Source organism: Meriones unguiculatus, chromosome 3 (genome assembly GCF_030254825.1).
Source record: "Meriones unguiculatus strain TT.TT164.6M chromosome 3, Bangor_MerUng_6.1, whole genome shotgun sequence".
Classification (NCBI taxonomy): Eukaryota; Metazoa; Chordata; class Mammalia; order Rodentia; family Muridae; genus Meriones; species Meriones unguiculatus.
Genome location: NC_083351.1, coordinates 31,343,958 through 31,358,153, shown reverse-complemented (window position 1 = coordinate 31,358,153; position 14,196 = coordinate 31,343,958). Strand labels below are relative to the sequence as shown.

The window sequence follows — 14,196 nt, the reverse complement described above, 5'->3', positions numbered from 1 at the left end:
ACGTGGTGCTGGGAAGCAAGGGCTTCCGGCATCATCTACATAGTCGCTGGCATGTTGCTGTCAGTGTTCGCTGGGTGAATAAATGAGTAGGCCTGTTCGTCAGCCCAAGTGCGCTCTCTGGAGACCCGCAGCGCTTTCCTGGGTTCCTATCCTCACGAAGCTCTGCGTTTGCTTCCCATGAATCAGCACCCGGTGCCCCTCTCCTGCCCTCAGCCCTTCTTCGGAGGCTCTCTTGCCCCCGGGGTTGACTGCCTGTAAGCGGAAGCAGCATGCGTACCTGTCAGGGAGCCTTCAAGGCAGGTCTTTGCTTGGTAAGACAGACACGGACACAGGTGGAGAGGGCAAAGCATGATTTTCTGCCTTTACCCACCAAGCAGGGCCCTCAAAGGTGCCAGCGTCAAAGGGTGGCCTTTCTCCACGGAAAGCTACTAAGTTATTTTCCCACAGATAACCCAGGCCCTGGGTACTGAGGACTGGGCATGGTTGTCACCTCTCTGTGCCTCCCATCCACCTCAGAGCCGCCTGAAGGACAAGCAGCTAGTGATCCAGGTCAACACCGTGATTACTGAGTCAGTGTGAAATGCGGAAGTCGAGAGGTGTGTGGGGCACATCTTCATCCCGCCTCGTCTACCCATTCCTCACGTCCAGGAAAGGATCTGACAAACCGGCCAAGTAAATAAATAATTTAGAAATAATAAATAGGGCTTCAGCTTCCACAAGTGGATACAAGGCTGGCTTCAGCACAGGCTCTTCCAGCAACGCCACTACACCACGTCTCCCCAAAATTCATTCTTGAGGGCTCGGAGCCATTTCTGGATTCTTTCAGGGGAGTTCTCTTTAGCTGAGGTTTCTAGTGTCTGTTAGAGCTGGGATCCATCAGCGCCTCGGGACTCTTACCAACAAACCCAGCGGTTCGGCCAGCTCTCCAGGCTGGATGTCTGTCACTCACAGGCCTGGGCCCAGAGCTCCGCAGCCCAGGGTGGGGCTGTTCCAGGGAGGGCCACACACGGTTAAAGGTCCAGAGTGCAAAGGCTTGGAGATCACCCTCAGCCCAGACAGCCGCAGGCGGTGGCGGAGAGGTGGTCTACGCTCCTCCAGGTGCTGTTCACGTCCATGAAGGAGACGGCTTCGTAGCGAGTGGGCCGGCAACAGGGTTGGCTGATGGGCCGGGACCCGGGGGGCGACCTCAAGGCCCCGGCGCCCAGCAGGCTGGCCAGGCTGAGGTCGTGAGGGGAGCGCGCTCGGCGGCACGAGCCGCTGCAGAAGCGGAAGCGGACCAGCTCGTCGGAGCTGTGACCCAGGCCGAGGGCGCTCACCGGCACCAGTTGCGAGCGCAGGCGGCAGCCGCCGCGCGCGTCTGCGGCCCGAGCGCGGCTGCTCCGGGTCCCTGCACGCGCCGCGCGCGCCCCCCGAAGCGCAACCGGAGGGGACTGGAACGCGGGACCCGGCGGCGGGGGTGCGGGCTGGGGAGACTGCGGCGGCGGTCGCAGGGCTTTTTCGCTGCACAGATGCGCAGTGCGTCCCCCTGGAAGGAGACTTAGTCACTTTCAGGGGCGGTGGCGGGGTGGCGGTGGTGGTGATGTCTAGGGCTGGCCTCGCCCCTGCCCCGCCCAGTCGCGCTCTCACCTACCGGGCAGGTGGTCTGTGGGGGGCGCCAGGACCGGCGAGGGGCCATCGCGAGCGGGGAGGCTGCGGGACATGGGGTCCAGGGAGGCTTCTGTGAGGCTGCCCAGCAGGAGGGCAAGAACAGCTAGGGTTGGCCACGAGGCTGCCTGCACAGAGGAAAAGAGGAGAAAAGAGGAACAGGACACCTTTGGGGGCTGTCTTGTCTTCACCCCAGATTGGTGACCGATCCAGTCCGGCTCCTAGCCGCGTGGCAGGGTGAAAGCAAGGGCTTAGGCTTAATAGGCTTCCGGGAGCCCAGGGAAGGAATTACCTGAGGGCACTGACCATCCAGGGAAATCCCGTTCCTTTTCTCCTCTGACTGGCTCCTCCCTCTTCATTATTTCCACTTTCATATCTGAACCCCTGCCCAGGCCATTTTCTATTCTCCTTTCCCCCCCCCCCCCAATTAAAGCCAGCTGAGAAATGCAGGGGACTGGCTCACCTGCCACCTAGGACGGGGCCAGCGGAGCAATGCAGCAGGGTTTCCAAGTTCCAGTTCCATCTCTGGCAACTCCAGGAGCTCCCATCAGCCTTCGTGGACCTGTCTCCCCAACCCTCTTCTTGAGGCAGCTTGTAAGTCGAAAGATGAGTTAGTTAGTTATCTTTTGGGGTACTCATCTTTCCGCTTCAGTGTCTCAAAGCTACTCGGAAGTAGCCAGAGTCAATCCAGAAGCTGTAGCTGTGTGGGGAACCTTGCTGTGTTAGGTGATTTGCAGTATTTCCTCCTTCACAATTCCAAGAGGCCAACGGCTCACCTTTCAAGATTGGCAAACAAGGCTTGGGGGAGCTCAGAGATTGTCTGAGGTCAAGGGGGAAGACTCACACAGCTGTGGTCTTGTCTTCTGAGACCCTTCTACTCTGTACTTCGGGGCTGAGGGTACCAGGGTGGCTGGAGAAAATAGTAACGGGGCTCCTTGAGTGAAGGCTCCCACTCAGCCTTCACTCCATACCTCAGGGGAGGGAGCTGAGACCTGGAGAGTTAGCGGGTCAGTTGGTGACTCAGAGTCATTTGATGACTGGGAGCCTAGGCTTCCTGCAATCTCTGTTCTGGACCCAGAGTCACCTGAGTTCTCTCTTGGGCCCACAGATGTCCCCCAAGAGCCTGTCTATTATCTGGGGAAATGATGGTCCTGAGAACACAGGGCCCGGACCATGGTTTCCTGTGGCCACCAGGGGGCAGAGTTTGTCAAGCCTGCAGACTTAAGGGGAGGGGGTCTTTTCCACATCCTCTGCACTTTCAGGTCTGAGCCACTCCCAGGAGGAACAGCTCGACCGTCACACCAACCTGGTCCCAGAGGGCCACACCAACCTGGTCTCAGGGGGCCGCGCCACTCAGAGCTGACCCAAGTCTGAGCCATCTGCCTTCTGTGCATCTGACACCCTATCCTTGCTCCTAGTTTCTGGGGTCATGAGCCATCCTTTCTGACCCCAGCCGGCTTTGCTGGACATCACCAGTCTTTGTGAGCCACCTCTCTGGGGACCCCAAAACGTTAAAGAGTCCTCATTAGCTAGTTTCCTCTGGGTCCCAGATGTTACCCTCTATCCTTCTGCTAGCACACAGAATACACTGGGGGGTGGGGATGGGGGTGGGGGGAACACACACACACACACACACACACACACACACACACACACACACTCCAGGACTCAACACATACCTCCCAGAAAGTGGTCCTCCAAGGTTAAGCATGCACCTGTTGGCTGACTACATTCAGATCCCTAGAGACCAGGCTGGTTACTGCTCTCCCAGATGGAGGGAAAGCCAGGCAAGGCAGAGTTAGGGTCCCTGCGCTAGGGGGAGCCCGGGAGCAAGGCCCTCGAGGGCAATTCGGACCACCTCTCCTTTCTTACCATCTGGGATGTTTGGTCCTTCAGCCCCTGCCACCCCTTTCCAACCAGCCCTATACTCACCACGGGGGTCCTGCACCGCGTCCTTCTGGGCACCTGTCCTGGAACCAATGCTGGTCTTTTCTCCGAAGTTCAGACGGATCATGCCCGGAGCTGTGCACCTGGCAGCGCCTCTTTTATTCAAAAGTAGGGCCCTGGCAGCCGGTCTGTGCCCTGTGGCGGCAGCGTGAGCCTCACATTACAGCCAGTCAGGAGGGCTAACACAGTCCAACAGGCTAGGGGCAAGACGAACTGGAGTGGCTGGGAGGGGCATAGAGCTGCGCTGAGGGCCCAGAAGAGAGAGGCTGAGAGAAAAGGGGGAGGAAGACCTTTCTGCTCCTTCTCCAGCACTGGGAGCGTCCATCAAGGGGATGGGCAAGAGGGCTGGCTTACCTCGGCTGCGGGGCTCCGAGCCCCAGTCGCAGCGAGGGCTGGGGCCCGAGGGACTCGTTGCTGGCAGAGCCCGCGGGCCGCGTCTGGGGGCCGAGCCCAACTCCATCCCTCAGCAGCCTCCTGCCCGTCACCGTCCGGTGTCAAATTCCAGCCCCGGCGTCACCAGATCCCGGGGTGGGGCCCAGAGCGCCCCCGCCCCGCCCCACCTTTCAGGGCTCACCTGGCCGCTCCACCCTCCGGATCCGGTCTTCGCTGGCTCACTTAGGTCCCCCTAGGTGGGGGCTAGGTACTGGGAGAAGACCCCAGGAGGCAGAGTAGAGATCGGGCGGCGGCGAAGCGCCGAAACTGGGAATTCGAACTTGGTAGACACGCAAAGTAGGGAACTGGGAGGCCTGGCCGAGGGCGGGAGAGAGCGAGGGAGGGAGGCAAAGGAGGGGCAGTCTGGAGGAGAGTTCCAGCTTGGGCCGCGCAGACGTGGGGGTTCCGGCTAGCTACCTTGCGCGGTCAGCTAGTGGCTCTGGGACCCCGGGAAGGCTCCGCTGCCTTGGACCCAGCAGGGCTCTGCCTTGTGCTCCCACGGTCCAAGCATAGTCAGTTTCCCGCTCAGTTTCAGGGCCTCGGGGCTCAGAGGGACGCACGCACACCCTGTGAAGGCGATGATAACGTGCACAGGACCCAGGGTGAAGACTTGGAGGGTCACAGAAGGTTGAACTGGAGTTTGAGGTGAGATAAGGCGATTTGACAGGAGTCTGGGGCTTGGTTGGTGGCAGGAACAGAAAGGTGCTACTAACCAAGATCCTGGGGACCAAACGACCTCAACGTGCGTTTTAGCTAAACCGACTGCACCGGGGAGTGTGGGGTTTTGAGACAAGCAAGGCGGAAGAGGGGTGCAGGCTGCTGGGGGGTGACAGGATAAATCCTGAGTAGGGTTGTAGAGAGCGAGGGGCTGCAGGGCCGCAATCCCCAATATTCCCTTTTGCCTGACTGGACGAAGTGAGGTGCTAAAGTGGACAGAGGTGTGTGCCTTTAGCTTTGGCCTGGGGGACAACAGGATGAATTCTAGGACCTGGCACTCCCTGGGAGAGGTTCAGATTTGTGTGTGTTGGGGGGGGACAACACACGAACTCAGTGTTGGACATGCTGAGTTAGAAGTGTGTGGACTCCTGCTGGAAAGGCCCTGCAAAGGAGGCACTTGGGCTAGTGGTGGTAATTTGGTATTTGTTAATCAAAACACGGATAACTAGATGCAGGGAGTGAGGGAGGGTGCCCCGGGCCTGTGAATGGGGTAGACGTACCCAGTCCATACATACAAGATGATAGCAGAAAAGGGCATCAGATCCCTGTAACTGTAACCGGAGTTACAGGCGATTGTGAGCCCCTGTGTGGGTTCCGGGACCTGAACCTGTGTCCTCTGCAAGAGCAGCAAATACCCTTAACCAGGGAGCTGGAGGACTCAAAGGTCCTACCCTTAACATGCAAAGGGAAGGGGACCCAGGAACCCGTGGGCTGAGAGAAGACCCTGGAGTTGAGTGAAGTTTGTTTCTTCCAGAAAAATTAGAGAAAACAACAGGAGGCCATATTCAAGGGAGAGCTTTATTGCTTCCGTGATGGTGGCCTGGTAGGACCCGTGGAGCTGGCAGTGTGTTTCCACACCTTTGTGGACCTTTAAAAACTACCCACATCCGGGCCCCATCCCAGATCTGAATCAGAGTCGGGGGGGGGGGCAGGTGCAGGTTCCCAGGTCCTCACGGCTGATTCTGGCATATGGCCAGGGTCTGTGACCACAGCTTTTGAGAAAGCAGTTTTGTGTGGTGCTTGATGCCGAAGCCTGACTGTGGAGAGTGCCGCTGCCTGCCGCTGCTGCCTGTGAGGGTTCCATAGGACTCCGTGGGGGTAGAGGCTGGGTGTGTGTGTGTGTGTGTGTGTGTGTGTGTGTGTGTGTGGCTGCTGTATTCAGTTTGTTTTTTTCAGCGGGGCTACCACTGACAGGCTTGTAGCTGAGATTACATATTGTGTTCTTGGGACAGCCAGGCCTCTCTGCCCTTAGGTGGTTTACCAGTGGGCTTACTGGAATTGGTTGAGGTAGGAGAGGTCTGGGGACAGCTGTCCCACTTACTACCTTAGTAGCCAGTGTCTGGCAGGAAGCTACCTCCATGATTACAGGTCAGGGCATACCACTGAGCCTTCTCAGACCTACCTGGGGTTGCTCTGAGAGGGGTCAGATTCCAGAGCTCTAAGGGGGTGAAATGGGGCAGGGATCTCCTTTCTAGAGTCCCAGGGTGCCTAAGGTTAGGCTGAGGGGGAGTGTCCCTGCTTCCTGCTGAAAAGAGGGAGAGTGCTAATGGGGAGTGGGTCGGATCCATTTCTAAGTAGAACCATGGATGACAGTAGTGGAGAAGAGGTCTGTAGGTTTCTCTGTACTCTGTGGGCCTCTTTCGCTTTTTTTTTTTTTTAATTTATTTATTTGGTTTTTTGAGACAGGGTTTCTCTGTGTAACTTTGGCTGTCCTGGACTTGCTTTGCAGACCAGGCTGGCCTTGAACTCACAGAGATCTGCCTGCCTCTGCCTCCCAGAGTGTTGGGATTACAGGTATGTGCCACAGTACCTGGCTCCACTTTTCTTTCAATATGCTAATTTTTGTATGTTTGTGTGTCTGAGTAGATATATACCACAGGAGCTCTAGAGGCCAGAAAAGGGCATCAGATCTCCTGGAACTGGAGTTACAGGTGATTGTGAGCTCCTGTGTGGGTGCCAGGACCTGAACCTGCATCCTCTGCAAGAGCAGCAAATACCCTTAACCAGGGACTAGAGGACTCAAAGGCCCTACCCTTAACATGCAAAGTGAAGGGGACCCAGGAACCCGTGGGCTGAGAGAAGACCCTGGAGTGAAGTTTCTGTTTCTTCCAGAAAAATTAGAGAAAACAACAGGAGGCCATATTCAAGGGAGAGCTTTATTGCTTCCGTGATGGTTGCCTGGGGTGGCTGCTGCAGCCTGGGTAGGGTCCTTGAACCTCACTCCCCTCTGGTCATGGGTAGGACCCATGGAGCTGACAGTCTCATCAAGAAGCCCAGACCATCTGACAGTTGCTCAGTCCAAGAAGGAGCATTGCCCCATGGATCAGGGACAGCTATGGAGGGGAGCCATTCCCCTCAGGCTGGGCTAGGCTTTGCCTCCTGAGTTCTCTCTGCTCTTGTCCAAGAGCTGTTCCTGTTGGCTTTAAAGGGATGGCTCTGGGGTTCCCCTGTGGGACGCTGGGGCCTGGTGAGAGGGAGTACTCCATCTTCTCCCCAGGGAAGGCCAAAGAGTGTCATGAGCTGGAGATGGCTGACATGCCATGCTACCCACCTCCCTGCGGCCCTGAAGCATGGTCTTCCCACTTCCATCCTTCAGGGAGCTCACCGGTGCCACTGCCTGATGGGCCCTCTAGTGGACCTCTTTCTGCACAACAAGTGGACTGAAGGTGACATCTTATTTAAAAATAAATTATCCCTCCCCTCCCCACACCCAAGTTCACGAAATGATAATACACCAAACACTGATTAGAGAAATGATTCCGGCAGCACTCCTGCTACCGCATGTCCCACCTCCTCCATGCTGGGCCTGCTGGCCACAGCCAGTGGCCTCCTGGCCCTCTGGCTTCACCGACCCGGGCTGCGAGGCAGAGTGCTGGTCTCTGAAGCCGACCTGTAAGCAGGCACAGCTCTGGTTGCCTTGCCAAGGCCTCCCTGGCCCTTGGGCCCCTTGGCACTGTCCTTCTCTGGGTTGGAAGACTCCTGTGCAGGTGGCAGCTGCTTGTTCCTGGCGTGAGCCTCTCTGGCCCAGTGCTGGGCCCACTCAGATGCCACTGCTCAAGTCAGTGATGACACGCGCTTTCACTAGCTTCCGCAGGAACTCTTTTTCTCTCTGGATGTTGTGTGTCCAGGACTAGAAGGGAAGAGATGGAGAAGTCAGGAAGTGGGCAGTCCAGAGGGCTGCTGGGACACAGCCTTGCTTAAACCCGGGCTAATGCTCTCTTCCCGTAACCCAACCGCTGAAGCTCTGTGACTGGGAATATGCAGGCACATGTGCCCTGTGCCCCACTAGAAGACCACAATAACCAGGTTATAGAACTTGACAACTCACAGCGCTTTCCCCAACAACAAGCCTGGTACCCCATTGTTACCCCAGAGGAGCTCTGCCCTGGGTTTCTTCCAAGTCTTGAGTAGTCTCAGCTTCCCAGTCCCCTTAGCACTCAGAATTTCATTCCTTCAGAAAGCAGCCCACAGCTCCTTGGCAGCGCTCGGGTTCTAGACAGCCCGAGGGTAAGGAGGTGAGTCACTGGACCGCACAGCAAGGGGCAGGAGCTGCTTCTCTGGCCTGACGCAATCCATTCTCCAGGCCTCAGGCAGCTAAGGAAAGTCTTCCTCCCGTGCACAGGAACCGGGGAGCTTAGGAGCATGCCTCGTCTTCTTTTTAAAAATGTTATACTTTTTCTTTAAAACTAAACATTAAAAAATCACTTTTTTACGTCTGTTTAATGTGTCATCACTCTGTGCGTGTGTATATGACGTGTGGGTCTTTGAGCACGCGCCTGCTCATACCACAGGATGTGAGTGGAGGTCAAGTGACGGCTTTTGGCAATGGGTTTCCCCCTACTGTGGGTTCCAGGGATTGGACTCAGGTCATCAGGCTTTCATGGCTAACGCTTTTACCCCTGATCCGTCTCACCTGCCCCGGGTTTTTGAGACGGGGTTTCACTTAGTAGCTTGGGTTGGCCTTGAACTCAGTGTATAGTCTAGGCTGTCTCAAACTCATACATGATCTTTACACCTCAGCTTTCCACATGCTGGGATACAAGCATGAGCCACTACACCCATATTGTTCTGAAGCACGAGAAAACTCATGCTGGCCTTGAACCCCTCATCTTTTTGCCGCCACTTCCCAAGACCAGGCTGGCTCCCAATGGCTAGAAGCACTTCCCCATATCACCATCCATGGTTTTTCCCTGTCTTAACAAGCAAAACAAAAGAAACAGGAAGTACCATATACTAAAAAACTGCATCCTTAGTAAGTTAGAGAAGATGCCACAGTCCAGGGCTTATGGGATTGGATCCCTTCTGATTCCCAGAAATCTCCCCAGGAAGCTTGGATGACTAAGCCACTCAAAGAAGGAAGGAAGGCTTGACTGAAGGAAAGGATGAGTGTCATTAGCTTCCTGGCTCTTACCCGGCTAGCCTGCTGAGTTGGCACTGGGCCAATGTGTGTCTGTACTCACAGCCATCATTTACTGGTCCAGGGGCTATCTAGCCCTTAGTTTGATTGGCTGCCCTGAAGCCTTGACATCCCCAAGTGGCAATGGTTTCCTCCCTCACAATCCATAGCCCAGTGCCCGAGGTAGGCAAGTCCTCCTCAGGGGCATCCTGTTTCACCATCTGTCCCCTCCCCCCCTCCCCCAAGAGGAACATAGGCCTCGGCTTCTGTCCTTGCTGCTGCCTCTGCGAGGTGCTCTCCTTCTCTCAGACCCCTGGGCGACTCATGTCCATTCTCTGAAGAGTCAATCATCTTTCCAGAAGTTTCTAAGGGCAGGGATGGTTAGATACAGAGTAGGCACTCCATGAGATTTGTTTTTGTAAAATGAGAGAGAGAGAGAGAGAGAGAGAGAGAGAGAGAGAGAGAGAGAGAGATTGTGCACACATGCTTGTAGACGGGAGAGGAGGATCTTGTTGTCCTGGTCTAGCATGCTCCATCTTTGGGTCTCTCACTGATCTTGGAGCTAGGCTGGGGTTCAACAAACCCCAGTGGCCTCCTGTCTGGTGCCTCACAAAAACTACCACTTCTTCTTCTTATAGAATTAAAGATTTTATTTTCTTTTAACTGATTGATTTATTCTTATTTTATGTTCCCTGGTGTTTTGCCTGCATGTGTGTCTGTGTGAGGAGGTCAGAAGCACTGGAACTGGAGTTACAGCGAGTTGCCGTGTGGGAGCTGGGAACTAAACCCAGGTCCTCTGGAAGAGCAGCCAGTGCTCCTGACCGCTGAGCCATCTCTCCAGTCCCCAGAACTAGAGCTTGTATGTTCATCAGTACTTAATACTAATAATTACAAATATAAAGATCTGTAAATTGTTAGAGCCCGCCTAGAGTTTTATGAGTGCAAGATAGAAATTCCAGACAAATTTACTTTAAAATTATCCTAAGGATTCCTTCCGTGACTAAGAAATACTGAAAGGAAGCGTGGATCTCTCCTTGACTCCCTGCCCTGAGTACACGGCCTTTCACACTGGATGGGATGCTAAGGGTGGAGCTCTGAACGAGCGGGCGGCATCCAGTCCGTGCAACACTGAACATCAAACACCAGGGTTTGCTCACAGAAAGGGAGTTGAACCTGTCAAAAAGGGTTTCATCCTTGCTGAACCTCTCGACTAAGGAGATGATGTTAGACCTAGGACCGGAAAATGACTAGAGAATAAAAAGAATTTGTTTATAAGCTATGGGGGAAAAACAAAAAAACAAAAAAACTTGCTCTCTGTCTTTTCTTCCTCTCCCTCATTTCTGGCAAAACAAACAAACAAACAAAAAGGATGATTCTCTTTTTTGCTTCAAGAGGAACAGAGAATTCTTGGGGTATATCTTTTGCAGTTTGTAAACAATCACATGAAGACGGAAGAGATGAGGCGGAGCACACTTGGCAGGGGAGTAAAAAGAAACTGCTAGAGGTTGAAACACACGGGTGGCGGGAGGAGCTGAAGAGATGGCTCTGTGGTTAGGAGGACTTTTCCTCCAGAGGTCCCGGGTTCAAGTCCCAGCACCTATACGGCAGCTCATAACTGTCTGTAACTCAGACCCCCTCACACAGACGTGCATGCAGGCAAAACACAAATGTACATAAAAGCAAAATACATAAATTATTTAAAAATACTGGAAAGAAAAAAAAAAAGAAGTTAACTATCTTTCTGTGACTGGTTAAAATTTGCAGGACTTCTTTACCTTGGGAAAGAATCAAACTGCCTAGAAGATAGAGTCTAGAGTCTTTTTTTTTTTTTTTTTAACTTTTACCCCAGAAAAATGACGGATCAGTATACCAGTCTCTAGACACAGTGAGGAGAGGCTGCCAGGAGGACCGCTAGAAACGTAAAAGCAAGTGTTTCGGCTATGAAGACAACACTGTCCTGATGATTCCAGATGACTCTACCTCAGTCTGCGGTAACTGCACTGAAGGAAGAGAGTGGGGAGCACAAGAGGTTGGGTGGGGCCGGTGAGGAGGCTCAGGAAGTAAAGGCACTTGCCGCTCAAGCCTGGCCACCTGATTTTACCCTTAGGAGCCACAGGAAGGTCCATGCCTGACCGCTCGCATTCTGACTTGTTGCGATTTGAACTTGGGCCCTCACGCTTATGCTGCAGGGACGCTTATCCTCTGAGCCAGAAATTGGGTTTTATAGGCAAAAGCAAAGCAAAGCAAAGCAACAACAACAAAAACAGGCTCAGAAGGGTAAGATTCAAGCAAACACGGGCACTCGTAAAACTGTTTAACCCACACCTTCTCCTCCTTCCAGCAGAAGTAACCAATGAATGGGTCAGTTTCAAGGGCACCCACTAGGAGTCACCGAGGGTTAAACAGGTCAGTAGAGTATTGGATAGTCCACCATACTAAGAAATCACTAACTTTTTTAGGTGAGATAGCAAAATACTTATCTTTTAGAGTTACTGGATTTCTGGCCATAACGCTGTAACTAAAAGCCATTTCCCAGTAGTCACTGGGATGGGGAGTGTGAGAGGAAGAACAGGGGGAAGTCTTAGCCATGTATTGATAACTGGAAGGTGGGGGCTCTGTACTCTCAGCCAGCCGATGCTTATGAACATGCTGGACAATTTGTTTTCCTAATGAAAAAGTAGGTAATGGGCTGGAGAGATGGCTCAGTGGTTAAGAGCTCATACTGCTCTGCAGAGGAATTTTACTCCAGAAACATGGCTGCTCTGGCAAGGCATCACATCCAAAGACCTCTGCTTTCATTGAGTCAGTCATATGAGCACAGTGCAGGAGGGGGCAGTTTTATTGAGACAGTTTTACAGAGGTAGGTTGAAGGGAGAACAAGCTAGATCCAGGTGAAGACAGAATGAGCCAGAGAATGAGAATGAGCCAGAAGATTAGAAAAGATTGCCAAAATCAGTTTGAGGTCAAAGCAGAGCAACTCAGTGAGAAGCCGAGATAAACCAGCTTGAATCAGTCAGCTTGGACTGGAGTTTGAGCCACAACAGCTGAGTTGAACCGGCCAGCCAGAGTTCAGAAAGAACTAGGAATGCTGAGCTTACATACAGTAGCAAGCCTCTGAGACTACAATTACATCAGGCAAAGAAAAGTTTCATTTATACTGCTCCTGCAGAGGATATGAATTCAGTTTGCTGTCAGTAGCTCCCAGCTATTAACTTCAGTTCCGGGAGATCTGATGCCCTCTTTTAGCCTCAGTGGAAACTTGCACTCATGCACACATACACACACACACACACTTAAAATTAAATCTTGGAGAAAAATAAAAGAAAGGGAAGGCATAAAAGCTTGTCCTGGATGTAGTTCTTAGACCAGGCACTGACCGACTCTGGTGCTTCTTTTTTTTCCTCCTGAGACAGGGTCTTACTATAGCCCTGGCTGGTCTAGAATTCACAGAGACTAAAGGCCTGTGTCACTACACCAAGCCTAATGCTGATTATTAATAGTTAGACTAAAGCTGAGGAATGAGAAGAAAAGAAGAGGGGAGGGGAGGGAGAAGAGAGGAGAGGGGAGGAGAGGAGAAAGTGAACTAGGAAGCACCAGAAAGGAGCCTAAGCATGAAGACGTGGTCAATATAAAAAAGGTTTCTGAGTGACCAGGAAAGATGACCTGTACATGAAGAGTGAAAACATGTTCTGCATAAGCCTCATGACCTGAGTTTGAGCCCCAGAACCCACTGTGGGAGGAAAAAACAGTCCAAAAAGTCCTCTGACTTCTACACCAAGTGTACCATGGTACAATGCAACCCCATAACAATAATAAATAAAAAAATAAACAAAACAAAGATGGCATATATCTGCCCATTAGATTTAGTATTTTTAAGACAGGTTACTGGTGACTTTGAGGGAGTGGAGGGTTGAATGGGGGTGAAGAGCGCAAAGGAGGTGCTTCAGGAGAGGGTCCCCCGAGTCCCCTGTATGCCTCCAGATTTCTCACTGGAGGAGGGAGAGCGGGCAGCAGCTTTCAATGAGTAAGTCTCAGAAGCTGTGGGAGAGCTGGGGAGGTTCAGGTAAAGAGACTGTTGAGCGGCAGTGGGGGTGAATGGCTGCCAAAGCCCCTGGATTCATGGAAATGTGGGCCTGAAGAAAGGGAGTAACTTCTCCAGGCACACCCGTCCTCCAGACTGCCAGGCTTCAGGAATGGCCCAGTGAGAGGCTGCAGATGTGCTTAAGAAAGGTTCACCCTCCCTCCTCCACCCCCCAGCCGTATCCTTGCTGTGGCGGTGAGAGCGTGGAGAGCTAGGAGCTGCCTGTACAGGTGGATTGCCTCTGGGTGCATGCCCTCGTGAGTTCTGGGTGCAGGGAGCAAGAGGCACTGTTTACTTGTGGGTTCCATGAGGGGTTAAGGGGTCTTTCCAGGGAAGGCAGAGTCTGTGGAAGAGCATGAGCTGAGTTGGTGACAAGAGGTGAGTACAAGGTCAGGTGTAGCAAGGAAGCAAGGAGGGGTAAGGTACAGGGCCAGGGCTGATAGGGAGCATTCCGGGGCGGGGGGGGGGGGGGTAAGGAAGCTGAAGAAAGGGGCTCTGGGCTCAGGGGAAGGCTAGGGAGGAGGATGCATAGCCCGCCAGAGGCTTGCAAGCTAGGTAGACCTCAGTGGCTGCGTAACTGAGGGTGGTCCTTCCGGGAACTCTGGGCAGCAAGAGCAGCTGCCGGTTTGGTTCCCCCTTAGCATTCGTTTGCACAGACACTGGCTTCAGACCTTTGTGCTGGAAGCACCTCCTTGGCTCCACCCACTGCCCCCTTGCCCGGCCCTCACCTCTTTGATGGCTGCCATGCGCACAGTTTCATAGTAGTGCAGGGGTGCATTGGGCGTGTTCATGTCGTAGCCAAAGCCTGCGACGGCCACTTCATCACAGCCGTGGAGTGCCATGGTCACTGCCACACTGCCGAGGGTAGGGATGTTCTGTGAAGGGGAGAGGAGAGGAAGCATGTAGAGTTCTGGGGCAGGGGTTGGGGGAGCTGAGACCTCCAGAGTTAATTAAGCTCGTTTCCAAGATGGACCCTCCC

The 14,196-nt window shown here is 53.5% G+C and overlaps 2 protein-coding genes across 18 annotated transcripts in view; both read right to left on the bottom strand.

Annotated features, from left to right (window-relative positions):
• Window positions 1–668: 668 nt before the first annotated feature.
• On the bottom strand, window positions 669–6,797 carry Artn (artemin). 3 transcript variants are annotated; one of them, XM_021644584.2, is made up of 4 exons: window positions 3,577–6,797; window positions 2,108–2,235; window positions 1,627–1,772; window positions 669–1,525 (listed from the first exon to the last, which is right to left on the bottom strand). In XM_021644584.2, the coding sequence occupies exons 2-4, from the start codon at window positions 2,165–2,167 to the stop codon at window positions 946–948; spliced, it is 786 nt and encodes a 261-aa protein (XP_021500259.1). In that variant the 5' UTR covers window positions 2,168–2,235; window positions 3,577–6,797; the 3' UTR covers window positions 669–945. The 3 variants fall into 3 exon arrangements, with proteins under 3 accessions (XP_021500259.1, XP_060235716.1, XP_021500262.1); XM_060379733.1 differs by lacking the exon at window positions 3,577–6,797 and having other exon boundaries at window positions 2,108–3,239; XM_021644587.2 differs by lacking the exon at window positions 3,577–6,797 and having other exon boundaries at window positions 1,631–1,772; window positions 2,108–3,239.
• An 80-nt stretch (window positions 6,798–6,877) lies between these two features.
• The window catches only part of St3gal3 (ST3 beta-galactoside alpha-2,3-sialyltransferase 3), a 194,163-nt gene continuing 186,844 nt past the window's right edge, over window positions 6,878–14,196 (bottom strand). For all 15 annotated transcript variants that reach the window (XM_060379725.1, XM_021644546.2, XM_060379727.1 and 12 more), the window contains 2 exons: window positions 13,946–14,092; window positions 6,878–7,870 (listed from right to left, as the gene is read on the bottom strand). In XM_060379725.1, coding sequence (XP_060235708.1) covers window positions 7,781–7,870; window positions 13,946–14,092 — 237 coding nt within the window. In that variant the 3' untranslated portion in view covers window positions 6,878–7,780. The remainder of the gene's footprint in view (window positions 7,871–13,945; window positions 14,093–14,196) is intronic.